The sequence below is a fragment of the Oncorhynchus tshawytscha genome, linkage group LG27 (assembly GCF_018296145.1).
Source record: "Oncorhynchus tshawytscha isolate Ot180627B linkage group LG27, Otsh_v2.0, whole genome shotgun sequence".
NCBI classification, from domain to species: Eukaryota; Metazoa; Chordata; class Actinopteri; order Salmoniformes; family Salmonidae; genus Oncorhynchus; species Oncorhynchus tshawytscha.
In genome coordinates this window covers 11,873,751-11,894,951 of record NC_056455.1, presented here as the reverse complement: position 1 = coordinate 11,894,951, position 21,201 = coordinate 11,873,751, and the positions used below count along the sequence as shown (strand labels likewise).

Below are 21,201 nucleotides of genomic sequence, written 5' to 3'. Positions count from 1 at the left end.
CAGTAACAGTATCTCAATAACAATAGTAGAGTTAGTATCTCAATAACAATAGTAGTATTAGTAGTACTAATAGTATAGTAGTATTAGTAGTATTAATAGTAGTATTAGTAGTAATACAAACCTCAAACAAGAATAGTACTACAAAGTACGATTTGTGGCAAGGAACATTTAATTTAAATACTCTCAAAACGAAGCATAATTACATTGAAGAATGTTGGGTCTGCAAAATTCGAACTTTGATAATTCAATGACGTATACACAAAGTATGCAGAAACTCGACGTTGCATCTCAAACATATTCTGATTCTGTCTTCTATCACGAAAAATTTGTTTTTCTTTCTGTTGCTGTTTTCTAAGAAAACACATTCTTGTCCCCTTCATGTGATGGTGCATGTCCCCTCTCTAGGTTGCAGGGGGTCGGGATGCTGTCTGTGAGGCACTGAAAGATGGTGTCTCGGAGCCTGCTGGTGCTCCAGCTGAGATTGATGGGGCAGTGCCTTCTCTCATGGAGCACCTGTGGTTGCAACCTGGTCTCAGTGCATTTCATATGATTCTGTATGTAAATCTGAGATAATCCATTTAGTATGATATGTTACGTTTGATATGGTATGTGTTGATAGGTAGATGTCCATCACGCATTTCGTATGATATTACGCATTACAATTCATATTATATGTTCAGAATTTGCAAAACATACAATATATTAGTATTTTACAAAATGTGTAATATTCTAATTCTAGCTAGGTGGCTAATGTTAGCTAGCTCGCTAACATTAGCTAGGTTAGGGGTTAGGGTTAAGTTTATGAGTTAAGTTAAAGTGTTAAGGTTAGGGTTAGGTTCAGGGGAAGATTAGCTAAAAGGTTTAAGGTTAGAGTTACGTGAAAGGTTAGCTAAACGTGAAGGGTTTGCTTAAAGGGTTAAGGTTAGGCTTAGGGGAAGTTTTGGATAGCATGCTAAGTAGCTGCAAAGTAGCTAAAAAGTAGTAAGTCGTTGAAAAGTTGCTAAAGTTGTCCGTGAGGAGATTTGAACTCGCAATCTTTGCTAGATGTTCGTTTTACATGCCCACCCTTCTTAAGTAACCATCTGTCTTATTGTAACCACACCAAATGTAACCTATCATACTAAATGGAGTGTCTCGAATTTACGTACAGAATATTATGAAATGCTCTGAGACCAGGTTGGTGCTTGGATCTGTCTGTCTGCTGTAGTGTGGTCTGGACGGTCACCTGTGATGACCAGAGTCTATGTTTACATGGTGGATGAGTTCCAGTGCTAGGATTGATGTGATTATGAGTGGGGTGGTGACGGCCGGCAGTGACTAGCAGCCGCTGTTCCGCCGTGCGTAGGCCGCTCCGCCGATATGGTACTCCATCTCCTGGAAGGTGAGGTTGGGCACGGTAATGGCAGAAGGCCCCTTTTCCTTGAAGCCTGCCTTCTGGTAGAAGGGCACCAGGAACTCCTCACAGACCAGCAGGGCCCTCCGGAGGCCTGGCACACATCGCAGGTACTGCAGGTAGCGCCACAGCAGGATGGAACCTTTACCCTGCTGGCGAGCGTGGCGGTGTACAGACAGCACATGGATGTGCACTGCCGAGGTTTCTGGGATATGCTGGGTCATGGCCTCCTGGGGTAGGGAAAGGCAAAGGTAGGGTTAATGACCAGGTATGATCAGAGTAAAAACATGTATTTTATTGATGGTTACCTTTCAGATTATGAAAAAAATATGTCTGTTTTTTGGGGGGCAAAACAATTCCAAATATGCAATGGAGGTAGCTACTGGAAATTGTGGTGTCTGTCTCACCTGCTCCAGTCTCTCTTTGCCCCAGCCTGAGCCGATGATGAACGCCACCAGCTGGCCCTCTTCAAACCAGCCAAGGGAGAGCTCCGGACACTGACTTAGGAAGTTCAGCACCTCGTCAAGAGTGAGAGGACACTCACCAGACACAGAGACGAATGCTGGTGGGAGGAGAGACGAGACACACGGTCAGTCAGTGAGCAGATGAAGCATCTTGGAAGATTAGCAAACAAACCAGGGATTACAGGCTGCTTGTTCTCTTATCACAGTGTATTGATGTCATTCACAATCCATTTTTTGGGACAAAAATCTGTGATAAACACACATTTGGTGATATTATGGCATTGTTTAGTTTCCTGAGCTATTTATATAGTGGAGACTGACAGCTATGTGTTAGAAATGATAAGATAAATGTGCATTTTGTTAGGACCCAAAAGCCTCTCTAGTCCAACAAATCCTATACAATCAACATTTTCTGAGTAACCAGTAGAATCTGGAGATATTCTTACCTTCTCTCTCGATCTCAAACACGCTGATGGCGTCCTGTGGGGTCAGGTTCCTGAACTCGCTGGCGGGGAGCGTGTGGCGTCTCTGGGTTCGCGGAATGACCCCACCAACCGGGGTCCTGGTGTAGAAGGGCTTGAGGAATGGAGAGCGGCTGACCTGATGTGTCATGATGGTCAGTTACTGGGCTGGTGAATAATAACGATGAAACACTCTCTGTACTGTCTTTACAAGTATAGCAGCTCTCTTTCCAGTCTTCTGTTGTAGAGACTACTGTAGATATTTTCTTGGTTAGATGTTGGTTTCCTCTTGACTGTTTTTTTTTGTTCCAGAGTGGTTTGATGATGATAATAGTCTTTGAATCCAACACTAAAAACACATCTGAGGTTATCTTGCTCTGTGCCTTCTATCTGCCTGTCTGTCTCTGTCAACTGACTAGTCTTTCTCCTCGCCAGTAGAATAGTACCTGTCCTTTTGTCTCAACACCTCCACTGCATGCGCTTACCCTCCCTAATCTCCTTCTCTTGCTATCTCTCTCTTATTGGCCCATCCCCTGATCTGTCAAAGTGGTCCTTCCAAAGAGGGGATCACTGTCTGGGCACGTGAGGTGGACAATTCACCAAATCTGGTGACAAGCATGTTTATGCATAGCAGTGTCTGGGTTAAAGGAAACCATTGAACTCTGTGATATCCATTATGTTAGTGATTGATTGATTAATTCTCTTCAGTGTTCATTTTGTTCAGGGTTTTCTTAGAAAACTCAATTGAAGGCCAGTTTTTAATATATTGTCCCTTTCATTGCGCTGTTATTAAATCCATTCACCAAGAAATCCATCAAGTTCACAGTTCACACTTTCAAGCCCCATACTGTATGTAAGGGATACTTATATCACCATTATATGATATACTAAAACATGATTAGTGAAACATCTGTGTAGGCTTTAAAGAGGTCTGAAGCCTTCATTAAGCTTTTGAAGTTAAAGCTCAAAGTGTGACCAAGATCACCAAGGTTTTTTGTCTCTCACATCGATGATGTCATTTTGGCACGCTAACGTCAGCGCCCACGTCGTCCTTTCTGGACGGCTCTCATGTTTCCCGGCCTCGTGCTACAATATACCCACGCTTGTATGTCGTGGATCTGGTCCAGGGTATGTGCACGTAGCAAAGCTAGCCGATATACTGTAGCTCACATTGTGTTGACACGTGGGGGGGCCTTGGGGGTGTGTTTAGGAGACTGTGGCGGAAAGGGCTGTAGCGTGGCTTCTGGCTTACTGGCGTGATAGGCATGTGTGTGTAGTTCCAAGGGCATGTGGGCTTTCACTGTAACAAACCCAGAGAGAAAGAGAGAGGGAGATTTGGGTGGATTGCTGTAAGGCTGATGTCATGGCTTAGAGGTTTAGCTCACCTGCTAATTAATGAGAATGAAAGCAGCCTGTTTGCTGGGCTGCCTGGAGGAGAGTAAACCTGTTTATATCTACTGGGCCTGGAGGAACGGGGTAGGATGAGTAGGTTACAGAATGACTACTCTTGATGTCACCAGACAACTGAACAGATTTGTAGTCAAATAAAGTAATATGATCATATATGATAATGTCATTCATGTAGCACTATGCTAGTTATTTGTGGTGATCATTTATGTAGCACTATGCTAGTTATTTATGGTGATCATTTATGTAGCACTATGCTAGTTATTTATGGTGATCATTTATGTAGCACTATGCTAGTTGTTTATGGTGATCATTTATGTAGCACTATGCCAGTTATTTATGGTGATAATTTATGTAGCACTATGCTAGTTATTTATGGTGCTCATTTATGTAGCACTATGCTAGTTATTTATGGTGCTCATTTATGTGATATTTATTTTGTGCTTTATGCAGCTAATCCACATGTAGAATATTATATTTTATTTTTATGGAGTAATTGATCATTTTACTGTTACATTTCTACCAGGGCCATCTGTAAGGTGCAGCTTTTGTCTTGTTAGTTTCGAAATATTGAGATTGCCAGATTAATTGTAAAATGGCAGCATTTCTTCACATAGTGACTGAAATGGACATTAATCCCCAAAACAATATTCCTTGAGTAGTTTACAGAAAGCCAATAAGATTATGAGAAAGCTAAATAATGTCACGCCGTCCATTCCTTATCAGTTATTAGTATAGCCTTTCGTTACTTGTCATAATGTTTACATTAAGATGATGTTGTAGACAACAAGAGAACTTTGCCCATGTCAACATTACTTTTCTTTAAAGATAACCAACCCCCCCCGCCTTATCCACACAGGCTTAGCAAAGCCATAATAGCTTTAACAGCACTGAATGTGGAGTAACTCGGCTCTGTAGACCACTGTTCTACCAAAAGGCATTGTCTGTAGGATTACTTTAGAAACGGATGGTGAAATCTCTATTTCCAGCCAACAGCTGCATCTTTCCAAGACAATCACAATGAGAAAATCCCCACTTGTTGGGCTCACTGGATATTAGGCCTAGAGCGTATGCACGGATTCTGTTTTTTTTATGATGGCGTGATTTTTTTGGGATCCACCTAAAGCTCTTGTCTTCCTAATCTCACTAGTTTGCTTGAAAAGGAAAGAGGAGAGGAGAGTAGGGTCTCACTGTTATTGTCAGGAAGGTAATTATCTCAAGGAGCACTTAAACCTCTGAGCTGCAGCTTCTAGCCACTTTAAATGAGAGTTGAGGAGGAAATTATGCTGTGGTGACGTGCAATGGGGGTTTGGGAGGGCATATCAGGTTTCACCTCCTATATGTTTTCCATGTGACATCATGTCCTTGTTTGTTAGTGTCCAATGTTTTGGATTACACTCCGATAAAAGACATCTTACAAAGTTGTTGACGAATATCATTATATTCCAAAATACTTTTGATAACCTAAAATCATGGATCACTGGATCAGGGTGTGACAATACTTTCAAGAAGTAATGACAGAATAATAAGAACACTATAATGTAGTGTTACAGAATGTTCTGTGTGTTTGTGTGTGTGAATTTGTGTTTGTGTACACTACCGTTCAAAAGTTTGGGGGCACTTAGAAATGTTTTTGAAATAACATCAAATTGATCAGAAATACAGTGTAGACATTGTTAATGTTATAAATGAGTATTGTAGCTTGAAACGGCAGATTAAACATGGAATATCTACATAGGCGTACAGGGGCCCATTATCAGCAACCATCACTCCTGTGTTCCAATGGCACGTTGTGTTAGCTAATCCAAGTTTATAATTTTAAAAGGCTAATGGATCATTAGAAAACCCTTTTGCAATTATGTTAGCACAGCTGAAAACGGTTTTGCTAATTTAAAGAAGCAAGAAAACTGGCCTTCTTTAGACTAGTTGAGTATCTGGAGCATCACATTTGTGGGTTCAATATCAGGCTCAAAATGGCCAGAAACAAAGATCTTTCTTCTGAAACTCATCAGTCTATTATTTTTCTGAGAAATGAAGGCTATTCCATGTGAGGAATTTCCAAGAAACTGAAGATCTGGTACAACGCTGTGTACTACTCTCTTCACAGAACAGCGCAAACTGGCACTAACCAGAATAGAAAGAGGAGTGGGAGGCCCCGGTGCACAACTGAGCAAGAGGACAAGTACATTAGAGTGTCTCGTTTGAGAAACAGACGCCTCACAATTTCTCAACTGGCAGCTTCATTAAATAGTACCCGCAAAACACCAGTCTCAACGTCAAAAGTGAAGAGGCGACTCTGGGATGCCGACCTTCTAGGCAGAGTTCCTCTGTCCAGTGTCTGTGTTCTTTTGCCCATCTTAATCTTTTCTTTTTATTGGCCAGTCTGAGAAGGGAGTAGTGAGCTTTTTGTAGAAGGGAGTCTTGTGCTTTTTCTTTGCAGCTCTGCCTAGAAGGCCAGCATCACAGTCGCCTCTTCACTGTTGATGTTGAGACTGATGTTTTGCGGGTACTATTTAATGAAGTTGCCAGTTGAGGACTTGTGAGGCGTCTTTTTCCCAAACTAGACAGTCTAATGTACTTGTCCTCTTGCTCAGTTGTGATCAATTAGCCTTTTAAAATTATAAACTTAAGCTAACACAACGTGCCATTGGAACACAGGAGTGATGGTTGCTGATAATGGGCCTCTGTACCCCTATGTAGATATTCCATTAAAAAATCTGCCGTTTCCAGCTACAATAGTCATTTACAACATTAACAATGTCTGCACTGTATTTCTGATCAATTTGATGTTATTTTAAAGGACAAAAAATGTGGTTTTCTTTAAAAAAAAAGGACATTTCTAAGTGACCACAAACCTTTGAACGGTGGTGCATGTGTGCATGCATGTGCATCAGTGTGTGTGCAAATGGAATTGGTTCTTGAGCTGTACTGTCAGTGTCAGCTTAATGAGGTTAGTGGGTGAGGTTGGCACAGTGTGCCAGACTGTTTTAATCTGTACCGACCTGCTGCCTGCTCAGGCAGAGGATCACCCATCCTCTGACAGCGTAGTCTCATAACACTTCTACCCTTCTGTGCTGGGAGATTACGCTAGCTGGTTATGAGGCTAGTAGCTCTACTTAGCCTAACAAATGACACAGAGACTGGGCTACAGGTCAACACCAATGGGAAAAGGATGGATGGCTGATATCCAGGGGTAAATATGGTCTGAGTCCTCCTAAATGAAGTTCGGCTTAGGGTTGAGCCAGGGTGTGGACATGAAGCTAGGGTTAAGGAATCTGCATACATAATATAGGTTTGGTTTGCTCCTAGCAGAACTTGGCAAGATGAAACGAACGTCTGTGCTCTCATACTCCCTAAAGACCTTCACTTGAAAAACAAGAAAAAAGCATTTGTCCATTCTGAGTCACCATAGCAACAACATAGCCAGAAATACTTCCTCAAAATAGTCAGAATTAATCTAAAATAACTCAAGGTTAGTTGATTGTCTTGGGGAGGGACCTGGCCTTGCACTTGCTGACTGACTGACCTTGTAACTTGACATAGGCTGTAGCCAATCCGGGCAACTGTCCAGTGAGAGAGACTGTGTCATACTTGGACTAATGAAGGGAGGGAGTATGAGGGCTTGAAAATACGTAATATACAGTGAGTATAAAAAACATTAAGAACACCTGCTCTTTCCTTGACGTAGACTGACCAGGTGAATCTAGGCTATGATTCCTTATTGATGTCACAAAATCTACTTCAATCAGTGTAGATGAAGGGGAGGAGACAGGTTAAAGAAGGATTTTTATGCCTTGAGACAATTGAGACGTGGATTGTGTATGTGTGCCATTCAGAGGGTGAATGGGCAAGACAAAAGATGTGTCTTTGAACAGGGTTTGGTAGTAGGTGCCAGGCCCACCGGTTTCCGTCTGTCTAGAACTGTAATGCTTATGGGTTTTTCATGCTCAACAGTGTCCCATGTGTATCAAGAATGGTCCACCACCCAAAGGACATCCAGCCAATTTGACACAACTGTGGGAAGCATTAGAGTCAACATGGGCCAACCTCCCTGTGGAACGCTTTCAACACCATGTAGAGTCCATGCCCCGACGAATTGAGGCTGTTCTGAGGGCAAAGGGTGCAACTCAGTATTAGGAAGGTCTTCTTAATGTTTTGTACACTCAGTGTATACAGATATTATGAGTAAGGACTCCGCTCTTCATTAAAGGCCGAGCTACACTTAGAGGATGCTGAGGTGAATCATAGCTGAACATTGATCTTACTCTGGGATTGGAGAAATTAGGCCCACTGGACACAGACTTCAGTTCAACGTCTAGTTTTACATTTGGTTGAGTTTTTAACTAACGTGAATTCAACGTGAAATCAGCATAAAAGGACACCTTTTCATTGGATTTTGGTTTAAATTTGGGTGGAAAAAACCCCCCGAAATCTCCTTACGTTGATAACTTTTTTCAAATCCCATCAATTTTCCACGTTGATTCAATGTCATCGCATTGAATTTTGGGTTGAAATGACTTGGAAACAACATTGATTCAACCAGTTTTCGCCCAGTGGCTAGATACTCAAAAAAATATAATATAATGTTGATAAAGATCTGTATCACCCCTTGCACACATGATATGGGCAAAATAATACCTAACGTGACCAATCCATTGACTCGTGACCAAATCCATTGTTATTACAGGTGTTTCACTAGTTCCTGCTGAACTGTCTAATCAGTCATCAACGCTCTTTCAGAGCATGTACGGGCTTGCTGTGGTAGCAGGTTTGGTTCAGAAGAATAGGTCATTCACATCAACCCATAATGGACAGGGAGGCAAGTAGTTATTAGTCCTTATCCATGGTGCACAATTATGGGTCTCAGCGGGTTCTTGCCTAACATACTGGTCTACTCAAACATGACGCCTGTTCTTGGAAGCCGGCTGCAGTTCTGACGTGCATCATCGGTTCTCAGTAAATGTGTCCGTGTGTTATTTATTGACAGCCCATCGTTTACAATGCATTTTGTTACAGTTTTTAATGCAAGGACCATATTTACTCGTCTGCCGTTGGTTATACTGCAGTTTCCACACTAGAGGGCGCCTCGGGGGGGGTATAGAATGAAAGTGTTGAGAATTATCTGTACAGGGCTATTCTAGAAATGATACATGCTATATTCACAATATTTAGGGATCATGAAAGAATACAAACTTTGAAGAACAATAGTTCATGTTAAACGGCTTGTCAAGAACTGTCAAGGTTGTTCATGATCCAATCTTTTGTTCTCAGTTGAAAGGCCACCAGTGTTGACCCAGGGCCACCCCCACCCTTGTCCCTTGTCCAAGTAACTATACCATTCCAGGTCTATCATATTACCCCTCTGATTATTTTTTGACAGCACCAAACATTTCACAGTATCCACGTCAGTCCAGACCTGTCTCTTCTTTCAACAGACACATAATTCTGGTGTAAACTATCAAATGAATTTGTACCACGCCGTATTCCTATAACAACATTAGTATTACGAAGAACCTATTTTTTAAACTCTGGGTGTTGTGTTGTTCCTCTTTTTCTTTCACATATGTGTATTACATGTTGACCATAAAAGCTTCGTAGTCGAAAAGGACGAACTGGACATTTAGGCATCATGTTAAGGAGATACAGGGTCATTTTGTAGACGATAGTGACCGTGACCAGACAGGGAGGAGAGGAGGGCTATATAGGGACACTCCTGTTGTCATGGTAAAATGGCTCTCAGGAAACTGGACAGCAAATAAGAGATAGTGAAATGGAGACGAGTATAACAGACAGACCACACTCTGTGAATTATATTAGCATATTTCAGGTAAGTGGTTGTGTAGGTTTATTGTGTGGTTGATGTGCAGAAGAGGAAGTATAATCGAAGTTTAACACACACAGGCTCATGTCACCTACTTGCAACCATGAGTACCAGAAGGCCAGTTTTATGGAGAACATCAGCAGGGGGCACTGTGAAACCTGCATGACCCGGCAATGTCTCAATCAGTCCCTCTTGTACATTATTAGCCTAACACAGGTGCATAACAAATAGCTTCAGTTACTCTAGGTCCAATATAACCTTGGAGCAGAAAAGCGAGATCTTATTGACAGTACAGTTCGTTGATTATGATCTGACATGGGGTTCAACATTCTTGTTTCAGTGTTCTCTTTTTTGTCCATTCCAATTCTGTACACAGATTCAGTCATATCCAAGTAAACACCTTACAGATGGGATGGACCATCTGAGCTGTTAACTTGAGCTTGTGGTGGACCGATGGGAGGTTAGCATGGTCCTCTTTGAGTGCCAACACCCGCTGGGGGGGGGGGAGAGAGAGAGAGAGAGAGAGAGAGAGAGAGAGACATTGAGAAGGGTAGACACAGGAAAACCTGGCTCCCTGTAGAGGAAAGGCTGTGCAACCACTGCACAACAGCAGAATCTGAGATGGATTTGCATTTCCTGACAAAATATAAAACAATTGGAGAGTGTCATTTCCCCAAAATTTGAAACCCTTATTCAAGGTTTCAAAGACCTCTCTGATGAGAGTAGGCTACCCATCCTGTTGGGGGAGGACGCAGAGAGCTGTGGGTTGGCAGCGCACTACATTGCTGCCTGCCATAAGTTGAGGGACAGTGTCTGACAGACCAATCAACCTGCACATGTACTCTACTGTATGCGTATTGTTATTGTTGTATTTTGACACTTGGTTACTGTTGTCCCATTGACAATTTTATTCTCATTTAGATTTTTATATTGTAAATATCCAAAACAAGCTTTGGCAATATGTACATTGTTACATCATTCCAATAAAGCAAATTGAGAGAGAGAGAGAGAGATGCGTAGTCCAGGATAGTTGGTGCTGCGATATAAGAAAGGGGGGGGGGGGTAGGTCCTGACCCTAATGCCAGAGCAAGCCCCCATGATTACCACTACACAAAGACCCCTCTCTCAGCCATGGGATGGACAGATACAAATGCTAAAGAGTTACTCAATCAAGTATTCATATGATCTGAATAGGGGTATTGAACAATACCTCAGAAACAATGCTCTGAATTAGTTTGAAGGTCGGAGGTCAGCATTCTCGTCAAGTATCCACGCCCCATACTACATTTTTTAGTAAGAGCACTCAATCATTTGGCCAAATTGTGTGCTTGATGGTGTAGTGTAATATGTGTCCTTGTGACTGAAATCTGTTTGTGCTCTCTGGAAGACAGTATCAAAATGTCAAAAATGAAGGTCTGTTGGAATAAGGCATTCATACTAGGCTTTACTCATACTTTCACCAAGCACTACTACTTCAAAAGGACTTTTCCAGTCTGTGGTGATGAGGGAGATCTTGGCTGATGTAAATGTGCTTGTTACAGTTTTTATTTTTTTATTTGTTATTTCACCTTTATTTAACCAGGTAGGCCAGTTGAGAACAAGTTCTCATTTACAACTGCGACCTGGCCAAGATAAAGCAAAGCAGTGCGACACAAACAACAACACAGAGTTACACATGGAATAAACAAACGTACAGTCAATAACACAATAGAAAATAGTCTATGTACAGTGTGTGCAAATGATGTAAACATCACCAATACTTGCACACAATGTTCTTCACCCTGTCTATTTAGGTCAGAATGGTCTCCAGGTATCTCTCTCTCCCCCTCTCCCTCTCTTTCCCATTGCTACCAACTAGTGCAGCATTAACGAGAGCCTAGCCACAAGTCTCATCTCTCCCTCAGCTCTCTCATTAAGCAGCTGCCTAATGAGCTCTGGCCCCTAGGGACTCCCAGGGTCCCCTGGCACCTGATAGCCCTTCCTGAGATACCAACCATGCTCCTACCCACAGTGTAGCTTCTTCTCTCTGAGGTCTCATGCCCATCGTCTGGTTTTAGATGAAAAAGAGCCCTCGGACTCTAATATTTGACAGTGCAGTAATTCGTCAAGAAAAAGAAAAAGTAAAAGCTTTTTATAACATTGCTGTCCAACAGGATAAGGTTTTTCTGTTTTTCTGTGTACATTTACATGTGTCTGATTAATGCACTTTAACACCTGCAATATGCCTGCTTTCATCAGGTATTAAGTATGATGACGGCTTACTGTGTGTGCTCTGCTTGTGTGTATGTGCGAGATAACGGCCCATAATGGGTCTGCCACCGTAGACCTATGCCTCTCAAAGCAGGGAAGGAGAAAACCCAGGAGAAGGATTGTGTTCCGCTGTTGATCCAGCATGAATATTTAAAGTAGCGCTGATGGAGAGGAGAGGGTACCCTTCTCTCACCTGGAGGAACTGAGGCTTCTGGGAGCTGCACACACAGCACCTGCTGTGCCTCATGGCCAATCACAATAGGCAGGCAGATGTACTGCATGTTTGATCACCAGTCTGCCGGGGACAGGTGTAGTCCCAGCTACAGTAATTACACCGCTTTTAATGAATCCCACCGATCTCTTCTGCAAGAGAGGCCACCGTTGGCAGTATCTTGATCAATGGTGTTACGGACTGGTGTGTGGCTTTTTACATCTTTTGTTTCTATCATTTCTGCAATGTATTAAAATCTGCGTGATTTTACATTTAAAATGTTGTTGTTAGTGGTTGAGAAGTGTTCCACAGTATGAGCTTTGTTATTCAGTATATATACAGTATAGTTCAGTTAAAAATGTTTTGGGAATGCCAGTTACATAAAATGTTTTCAAAAGCGGAATAGTCCTTCCAGGAAGTCATTCCAACCTTTAAACAGGTCTGCTTCTACTGTCTGATCCTTGTTCTTTTCATTGGTCAGTATTGACTACTTGATTGTTAGTCTGATTAGTAAAAGAGAGAGATTATTGTGTTGAGTATGATGATGTCCTAAGAGGAGAGCAGGTGAGAGAGATTCTACTCCCCGTCAAATCTCCTGCAGCATACATACACACATCCCTCCATCCAGACATCTGATTAGGGGAGCTCCCAGTGCGGTCACCTGGCCCCAGGCCTTGGGAAGGAAGGTATAGTGTTACCCTGTATTAACCAGTTAGGTGGCCCAGGGAGCCAGATGCCAGGCTTCATAAAACATGGAGCAGCTAATCAAGTAAGACTCTCTTCAAGACCCAGACAATCCCAGCAACGTAAACCCACCTTCTTATTCATCAGAAAAGCTGTGAGGAGAGGGAAATAGAAAAGAGGACTGAGCATCTGCGCTTACACACACACACACACACACACAACTCAAATGAACACATTAATTTATTGGTGACTGCACTGATGTGGCAGAAAATACTTTCTTGTAATGATATAATGATCGATAGATTTGCAAGAGCTAATTCCTGAGTGGCGCAGCGGTCTAAGGCACTGCATCTCATGGTTCGAATCCAGGCTGTATCACAACCGGCTGTGATTGGGAGTCCCATAGGGCGGCGCACAATTGGCCCAGTGTCATCCGGGTTTGGCCGGTGTAGGCCATCATAGTAAATAAGAATTTGTTCTTAACTGACTTGCCTGGTTAAATAATAATAATAATCAACATGCTGTGTTCAGGGGATGCAAGTTATTGAAGGACCCACCTCTCCACCACTCATTCTCTTCTTTCCTCAGTCTGGTCTGGAGTGGAGGCTGTTGTTTGGTTTTCATTATTGATGATAATCCACATTCCCCATAGGGATAGAGCAGACCCACAGCAGGTGGAGGTGGGGCACTTAACCCTAATTGCTCCTGTAAGTCGCTCTGGATAAGAGCATCTGCTAAAAGACTCAAATGTAACATAAATGATGATGACTAAGGATCACCTGACCAGAGGTTCTCAAACAGACATAAAGATGATGTTTCACCCCCAGCCTGTCACCTCACCTTGGGCTGCAGGATTCTCTGACATAATGCTCCTCTAATTGGACTCCTCTTTTGTTTAGACATCAATGGTCAGATCTGCTGATGCACTGAGATTGGGAGATGTTCAAACTGGACTATCTATAGGGCCAAGGATGAGACCAAATCTAGTCAGACCAAATCTAAAGGAGACAATCCTTTCACCCCCTTTCTCAGAGGGGCCCAAGTTAATTACAGCCTCAACAGGAGAACTATCTGACAGATCTGTGACCTTTGACCTTTACCTTGCTGCCCATCAAAGCCAGAGGGCACACTGCATGACCCCAGCTGTGTGTTGGTGTATACACAGAGAGATCTAGAACATAGCTATATTAAAAATGGCATTAAGCCCATGCTGTGGTTTTATTTTCTGTCCGGAGTCCTCAGGGGTGAGACATGCTCCCACTACCATTTCATATAAGGAATCAACTGCTTTCTGAACTTGTGAACCACCACTGCAGGACACCACAGAGGCTCTTCCATGTTCCTGGGTGAATAATAGAACAGGAATGCCACTTCCGATAATTCTTTACCACAACAGATTGGATTATCACTCATTGGGTCTATTTAGTTCCCCTCACAATAAATTAAGTGGTTTATTCATGGGGGTTATCCTTCCAGCATTCCAAGTCCATTCCTTGTATAGTTCCTTTCACACACATGCATCCTTCTACCTTCTCCTTAAATGTACTTGAAAAGTTTCAACCTGCCTCTGTTCTCAATACACTCACGATTTGAGTGAAGAAAAAACAAATTACTGTCGTATATACTACAGTTTTCTTTTTACTACCGTATTTATACTATAGTTAACTGTAAATACCACAGCCGTTTTTTGCACAAAACACTACAGTGAATACTATATTAAAGTCGACAAAATACTTCAGTGAATACTATAGTATTTATACCATAATATAGACAAAGACAGAACAGCATGTTTAGAAACGATGTGGTATAGAGGCAGTGAAGAGGTCAATGGACCAAAACAATGGAAATGCCATGTAAACGTGTAGTGGGAAGATGCCATGGGGGAAAAAGCCTGAATCTACTCATTGCCCCCCAGCAAAATTAGCCTACATTTAGTCTATTGTTTATACATGTATGTGTATTTCACACTATATTGAGTTTAAAATTGGAGTATATCGTATGGAGTATATTTGTATGGATGTGTCACGTTCTGACCTTCGTTCTTTTGTTATGTCTTTGTTTTAGTATGGTCAGGACGTGAGTTGGGTGGGTTGTCTATGTTAGAAAAACTATGATTTGCTATTTCTGTGTTTTTTCCTGGTATGGTTCTCAATCAGAGGCAGCTGTCAATCGTTGTCCCTGATTGAGAACCATATTTAGGGAGCCTGTTTTCTATTGTGTTTCATGGGTGATTATTTTCTGTCTTTGTGTATGTCACCAAACAGGACTGTTTCGTTTCATTCTCGTTTATCGTTTTGTTGTTTTGTTCGAGTATTCGTTTTCATTAAATGGCATAATGAATACTTACCACGCTGCACCTTCGTCCTCCTCTCTTTCTCCCAACGACGAACGTTACAGGATGTCAACCCCAATATATGTTCATCTTGTCATCATCAATCAACTGCATTACAGTTCAAAACAACTTTGACTACCAGCATCGATATCTGTATACTACCTATGGTAAAAGCTTATACTTATGGGAGTTAGCGTTTAACAGTCACTTCTTCTAAACCTGAACAGGGACAACTTCTAAATGTTATGCAGTGAAAACAGCCAAATATATCCACATCGGACTTTAGGAACCACATCAAATTGTATTGGTCACATACATATACAGTTGAAGTCAGAAGTTAACATACACTTAGGTTGGAGTCATTAAATCTTGTTTTTCAACCACTCCACACATTTCTTAGGTTTGGCAAGTCGATTAGGACATCTACTTTGTGCATGACATAAGTACATTTTCCAACAATTGTTTACAGACAGATTATTTCACTTATAATTCACTGAATCACAATTCCAGTGGGTCAGAAGTTAACATACACTAAGTTGACTGTGCCTTTAAACAGTTTGGAAAATTCCAGATAATTATGTCATGGCTTTAGAAGCTTCTGATTGACATAATTTGAGTCAATTGGAGGTGTACCTGTGGATGTATTTCAAGGCCTACCTTCAAACTCAGTGCCTCTTTGCTTGACATCATGGGAAAATCAAAAGAAATCAGCCAAGACCACAGAAAAAAACTGTAGACTTCCACAAGTCTGGTTCATCCTTGGGAGCAATTTCCGCTTGAAGGTGCCACGTTCATCTGTACAAACAATAGTATGCAAGTATAAACACCATGGGACCACGCAGCTGTTATACCGCTCAGGAAGGAGACGTGTTCTGTCTCCTAGAGATGAACATACTTTGGTTCGAAAAGTGCAAATCCATCCCAGAACAACAGCAAAGGACCTTGTGAAGATTCTGGAGGAAACAGGTATAAAAGTATCTATATCCACAGTAAAAAGAGTCCTATATCGGCATAACCTGAAAGGCCGCTCAGCAAGGAAGAAGCCGCTGCTCAAAAACCGCCATAAAAAAGACAGACGACGGTTTGCAACTGTACATGGGGACAAAGATCGTACTTTTTGGAGAAATGTCCTCTGGTCTGATGAAACAAAAATGGAACTGTTTGGCCATAATGACCATCATTATGTTTGGAGGAAAAAGGGGGAGGCTTGCAAGTCGAAGAACACCATCCCAACCGTGAAGCACAGGGGTGACAGCATCATGTTGTGGGGGTGCTTTGCTGCAGGATCCGTGCTTTGTACTCGGATTAAATGTCAGGAATTGTGAAAAACTGAGTTTAAATATATTTGGCGAAGGTGTATGTAAACTTCCCACTTCAACTGTATTTGGCAGATGTTATTGTGTGTGTAGCGAAATGCTTCAGGGTCTCTTACAAGACATCAATCATGACGGATTTGATGAATATCCACTTTTTAAAAACGTGTTTAATTTGCCCCAATACAGCTCCCTTCTATCCCTCACGGTCTGCATTCCATTGACCGCCTAACAACCTCTATACTACAGTATTTTTTCATGTGGGAGACCACATAACTTCATAGAGGAAGTTAATGAAAGACCATTGGATATTAAACCATTATTCCCACCCATGCTTTGTCTTTGTCACGTTCGTTAGTATAGATGGATCAAGGCGCAGCGTACGTAGAGTTCCACATAGTTATAGACATTGAAACTTAGAAAAAACGAAACCATAAAGAATAAACAAAACGTGACGACTATGCAGTGCGAACAGGCAACTAAACATAAACAATATCCCATAACCCACAGGTGGAAAAATTGCTACTTAAGTATGATCCCCAATTAGAGACAACGATTACCAGCTGCCTCTAATTGGGAATCACACAAATCACCAACATAGAAAATTAAACCTAGAACCCCACATAGAAATAAATAACTAGACTAAAACTCCTAGTCATGCCCTGACCTACTCTACCATAGAAAATACAGGCTTTCTATGGTCAGGACGTGACAGTCTTTGAGACAACAAAAAAACAAATTTTCTTGAGTTCCTGTGAAGATTCCAGTCACAAACAGTAGGCAACTTGGTCTGCAGTCTGGTTGTCAAAACAGCATGGTAAAAGATTAGATTGTCTTTCTTTCTGGAGGATGTCATTGATCAGTCAGCCCAAGTCAGAATTGGGAATGGACCATGGAAATGAAATGCCCATGGGAGAAAATTAGATTTGTCTGTTTTAACCCCTAATGTGACAGATACGAGACAGTCATCCCACTTGAAAAAAAAAACTGATCTCTTTTGTGTGTCTGAATATCAATCATGACATTTGGTCTCCCAAAAGATTTTTAAGTAAAGCCAAGAATGTAAAAGTTGGAACTTGTCAGGATTCTCCTATCATAATGTATACAACAGTGATAATTAAAGACATATCTATAACCATGCTCAAGAGTATAGAAATATATTTAGAATTATGTTTTAAACTCAGCAGAGCTGTGCATTAGGACAGAGGTTTACTTGACTAATGCAAGGCACTATGCAGTCAGATGCAGCTCCTCATCCCCTTCTCTGCTCTGGTTTCACACACATCTGAAGGAGATGGATCCCCAGACGTCTCTCCAACACACAAAGACTTCCACTTGGTTTGGATGAAGATGCAGGGAACAATGAGAAGCAATCATTCTCAGAGTGAATGGACTCTGGGGATTGGGGACCACTTGTTTAATAATAGGTATGTCAGGTCGGGACTGTTTGTACAGACGTAAAAGAAACATACACAGAACAACCCATAGAGCTTTCAGGCCGTCCCCACTCTGTGTTGTGCTTTCTACTGTATATCACTGGAAAGACTAATAAAAACCAACATGATTTGATTTGTTCATGTATTGTGTACATGAGTGAACCCATCAGTATCAGTTCACCCTTGTTTCAGCTCCTCCTTGGCTGTCCTGTGCCCACCAGCAGTCAGCTCCTCCTTGGCTATCCTGTGCCCCCAGCAGTCAGCTCCTCCTTGGCTATCCTGTGCCCCCAGCAATCAGCTCCTCCTTGCTGTCCTGTTCCCCCAGCAGTCAGCTCCTCCTTGCTGTCCTGTTCCCCCCCAGCAGTCAGCTCCTCCTTGGCTGTCCTGTGCCCCCAGCAGTCAGCTCCTCCTTGGCTGTCCTGTGCCCCCAGCAGTCAGCTCCTCCTTGGCTGTCCTGTGCCCCCCAGCAGTCAGCTCCTGTAATCAGCAGTACCAGGAGGACATAAAGCAGACAGGGTCAGGGTGAATTGACTGCCCTGCTTGTTCACCCTGACAGATCTGTATGTTGGGCCGACAGTGTGCCACAGTTCCTTGTTTGAATAGAGCCCCATGGTTCAGCCTGCAGGGAGATAAGTCTATCAGGGCAGCTCAGGAGAGTTGGCTTCGACACCAGACAAAACGTTTGTCCAGAGGGGAATGTTAGATTTGAGCTCACCACCCAGCTGTACCTTCCATTAGATTGTCTAGAACGTAAACTGTCATAAGGTCCACAAGCTGTGGTGTGGTTCAGTTTGAGTTTAAGTGATGTGCAGATTGGCCATGGACCTCAGGATGACCCAACCTACCTACACATCCAACTGGTTTATGTTTACTCAGAACTGCATAATAACACAATGGCCCCTGCATGCCCAGACCTGCTCCACCACCTCCACCTGACCTGACTCTTCCTTAACACCTGCCTCTGGGCTGCTCATGTTCAGGGTGACGATTACAAAAACATTAGACTTACACAGACAGACCAAGTTGCACCATGGTTATTAGTCCAGTGGGTCTGGCCATCTTATAAAGCTTCGACAAGCTCAGACTTGCCTGAGGGAAATATCTACTTTTTTCTGTTGTGAAAGACAAAGAGGTTATCTTCATTATAACATGGGGCAAGAGAAGGAGGGAAGTGTTCAGAACAGGTCACGCACACGCACACAACACACACACACATGCACACAACACACACACACACACAAACACACACACACACACACACACACACAACACACACACACACCACCAAATGATTATTTTTATCCTGGAATAACTTCTCCACCATGAGTGGAATTGAATGGGCACTGCTACAATACCTCATCACGCTCTATCGCTAATGGATCCTCCTCTGGAAATGGAATTTGGATTTGTTGGGAAAAAAACTCCTTGAGGGAACTGAAAGAAACGTTTCATCTTGCAGAGATGGAAGTGTGTTCTTCTGCCCTGCTGGGTGAAGTGCTTTGTTTTGTACCATCCATTTCAGAATGAAATGAGTGACCTGGGCTTAGGCAGGCTGGTCCTCATAAGACGAAGGTTCAGTGGTGTATGGTGAGAGGGTGTAGGTAGGGGATAGAGATAGGACAGTTCATTCCTGGTAGAGTAGAATAATATTTGTCTGTCTACATACATTAACAATAGATCATCCAGTATAGTTAAGCAATAAGGCATGAGGGTGTGTGGTATATGGCCAATATACCACGGCTAAGGGCTGTTCTTAGGCACAACGTATCGCAGAGTGCCTGGACACAGCCCTTAACAATGGTATACTGGCCATATACCACAAATCCCTGAGGTGCCTTATTGCAATTATAAACTGGTTAATAACATAATTAGAGCAGTAAAAAACATGTTTTTGGTCCTACCTGTGGTATACGGTCTGATATACTAGCGCTGTCAGCCAATCAGCATTCAGGGCTCGAACCACACAGTTTATAATGAGATTTATACAACGGGTGGGCCTAATCCTGAATGCTGATTGGTTAAAACCTATTCCAGCCAGTGTCTATTCCACAAGTTAACACCTATTTACTCTGTTCCATCTTTTTCCTATCCTTAGGAAGATCATATAAACTACATCATGAAATAATTAATTTTTTAAGTCCACTGTATTTATTTAATTAATGCATTATTTACAGCCTTTGAATTAATAATTCAATAATTCATCACAACATTCATCACATGTACGTTTAGATCAACTTACTGCCAAAGAGATGACCATCTATGCAGAAAAAGTGATTCAGTGTTTTCATATTTGAGCTGTATTACTTGAATCATACATAAAACATCCTTTACATAACATACCCTTACAACCATGGCTATACTAATGTTAGGTAATCCTGAGCCTTTTTAGAATATCTACTAATGGAAAGAATATAAAAAAATCATCATAAGGTTTTACAGTTGAAGACTTTCAGAGTATAATGTAGCCTGCTAGACAGCCAGCAAACGGTCACGGCACAACTCTCTCTTGTCTGATCTGATTGCCCACAAAATACTGATTATGAAATTATATTATATTAATATGTGAAGAGTTCCAAAACACTATATACACACATTTTCACATTTGTTTTTTTCATCAGAAATTATTTCTTATCCTTCATGTGTGTGTAAAATATCAAATTGCCACCGGTCTAATGTCCATTGCTCATGTTTCTTGGCCGAAGCAAGTCTCTTCTTCTTATTGGTGTACTTTAGTAGTGGTTTCTTTGCAGCAATTTGTGCATGAAGTCCTGATTCACACAGTCTCCTCTGAACAGTTGATTTTGAGATGTGTCTGTTACTTGAACTCAGTGAAGCATTTATCTGGCCTGCAATTTCTGAGGCTGGTAACTCTAATGAACTTATCCTCTGCAGCAGAGGTAACTCTGGGCTTTCCATTCCTGTGGCGGTCTTCATGCGAGCCAGTTTCATCATAGCGCTTGATGGTTTTTGCGACTGCACTTGAAGAAACTTTCAAAGTTCTTGACATTTTCCAGATTGACTGATCTTCATGTCTTAAATTAATGATGGACTGTCGTTTCTCTTTGCTTATTTGAGCTGTTCTTGCCATAATATGGACTTGATCTTTTACCAAATAGGTAAAAGTATCTTTTACCAAATCTTCCGTATACCACCCCTACCTTGTCACAACACAACTGATTGGTTCAAACGCATTAAGAAGGAAAGAAATTCCACAAATGAACTTTTACGAAGGCACACCTGTTAATTGAAATGCATTTCAGGAGCCTACCACATGAAGCTGGTTGAAAGAATGCCAAGAGTGTGCAAATCTGTCATCAAGGCAAAAGGTGGCTATTAGAAGAATATAAAATATATTTTGATTTGTTTAACACTTTTTTGGTTACTACATGATTCCATATGTGTTATTTCATAGTTTTGATGTCTTCACTA

General features: G+C 41.8%; 1 protein-coding gene across 1 annotated transcript in view; it reads right to left on the bottom strand.

The window, feature by feature from the left end:
* The window catches only part of LOC112246025 (serotonin N-acetyltransferase-like), a 3,422-nt gene extending 603 nt beyond the window's left edge, over window positions 1-2,819 (bottom strand). The window contains exons 1-3 of the mRNA XM_024414287.2: window positions 2,304-2,819; window positions 1,801-1,955; window positions 1-1,623 (exon numbers count right to left, since the gene is read on the bottom strand). The exon at window positions 1-1,623 is cut by the window's left edge and continues 603 nt beyond it. Coding sequence (XP_024270055.1) covers window positions 1,318-1,623; window positions 1,801-1,955; window positions 2,304-2,469 — 627 coding nt within the window. The 5' untranslated portion in view covers window positions 2,470-2,819 and the 3' untranslated portion in view covers window positions 1-1,317. The remainder of the gene's footprint in view (window positions 1,624-1,800; window positions 1,956-2,303) is intronic.
* Between the last annotated feature and the right edge of the window lie 18,382 nt (window positions 2,820-21,201).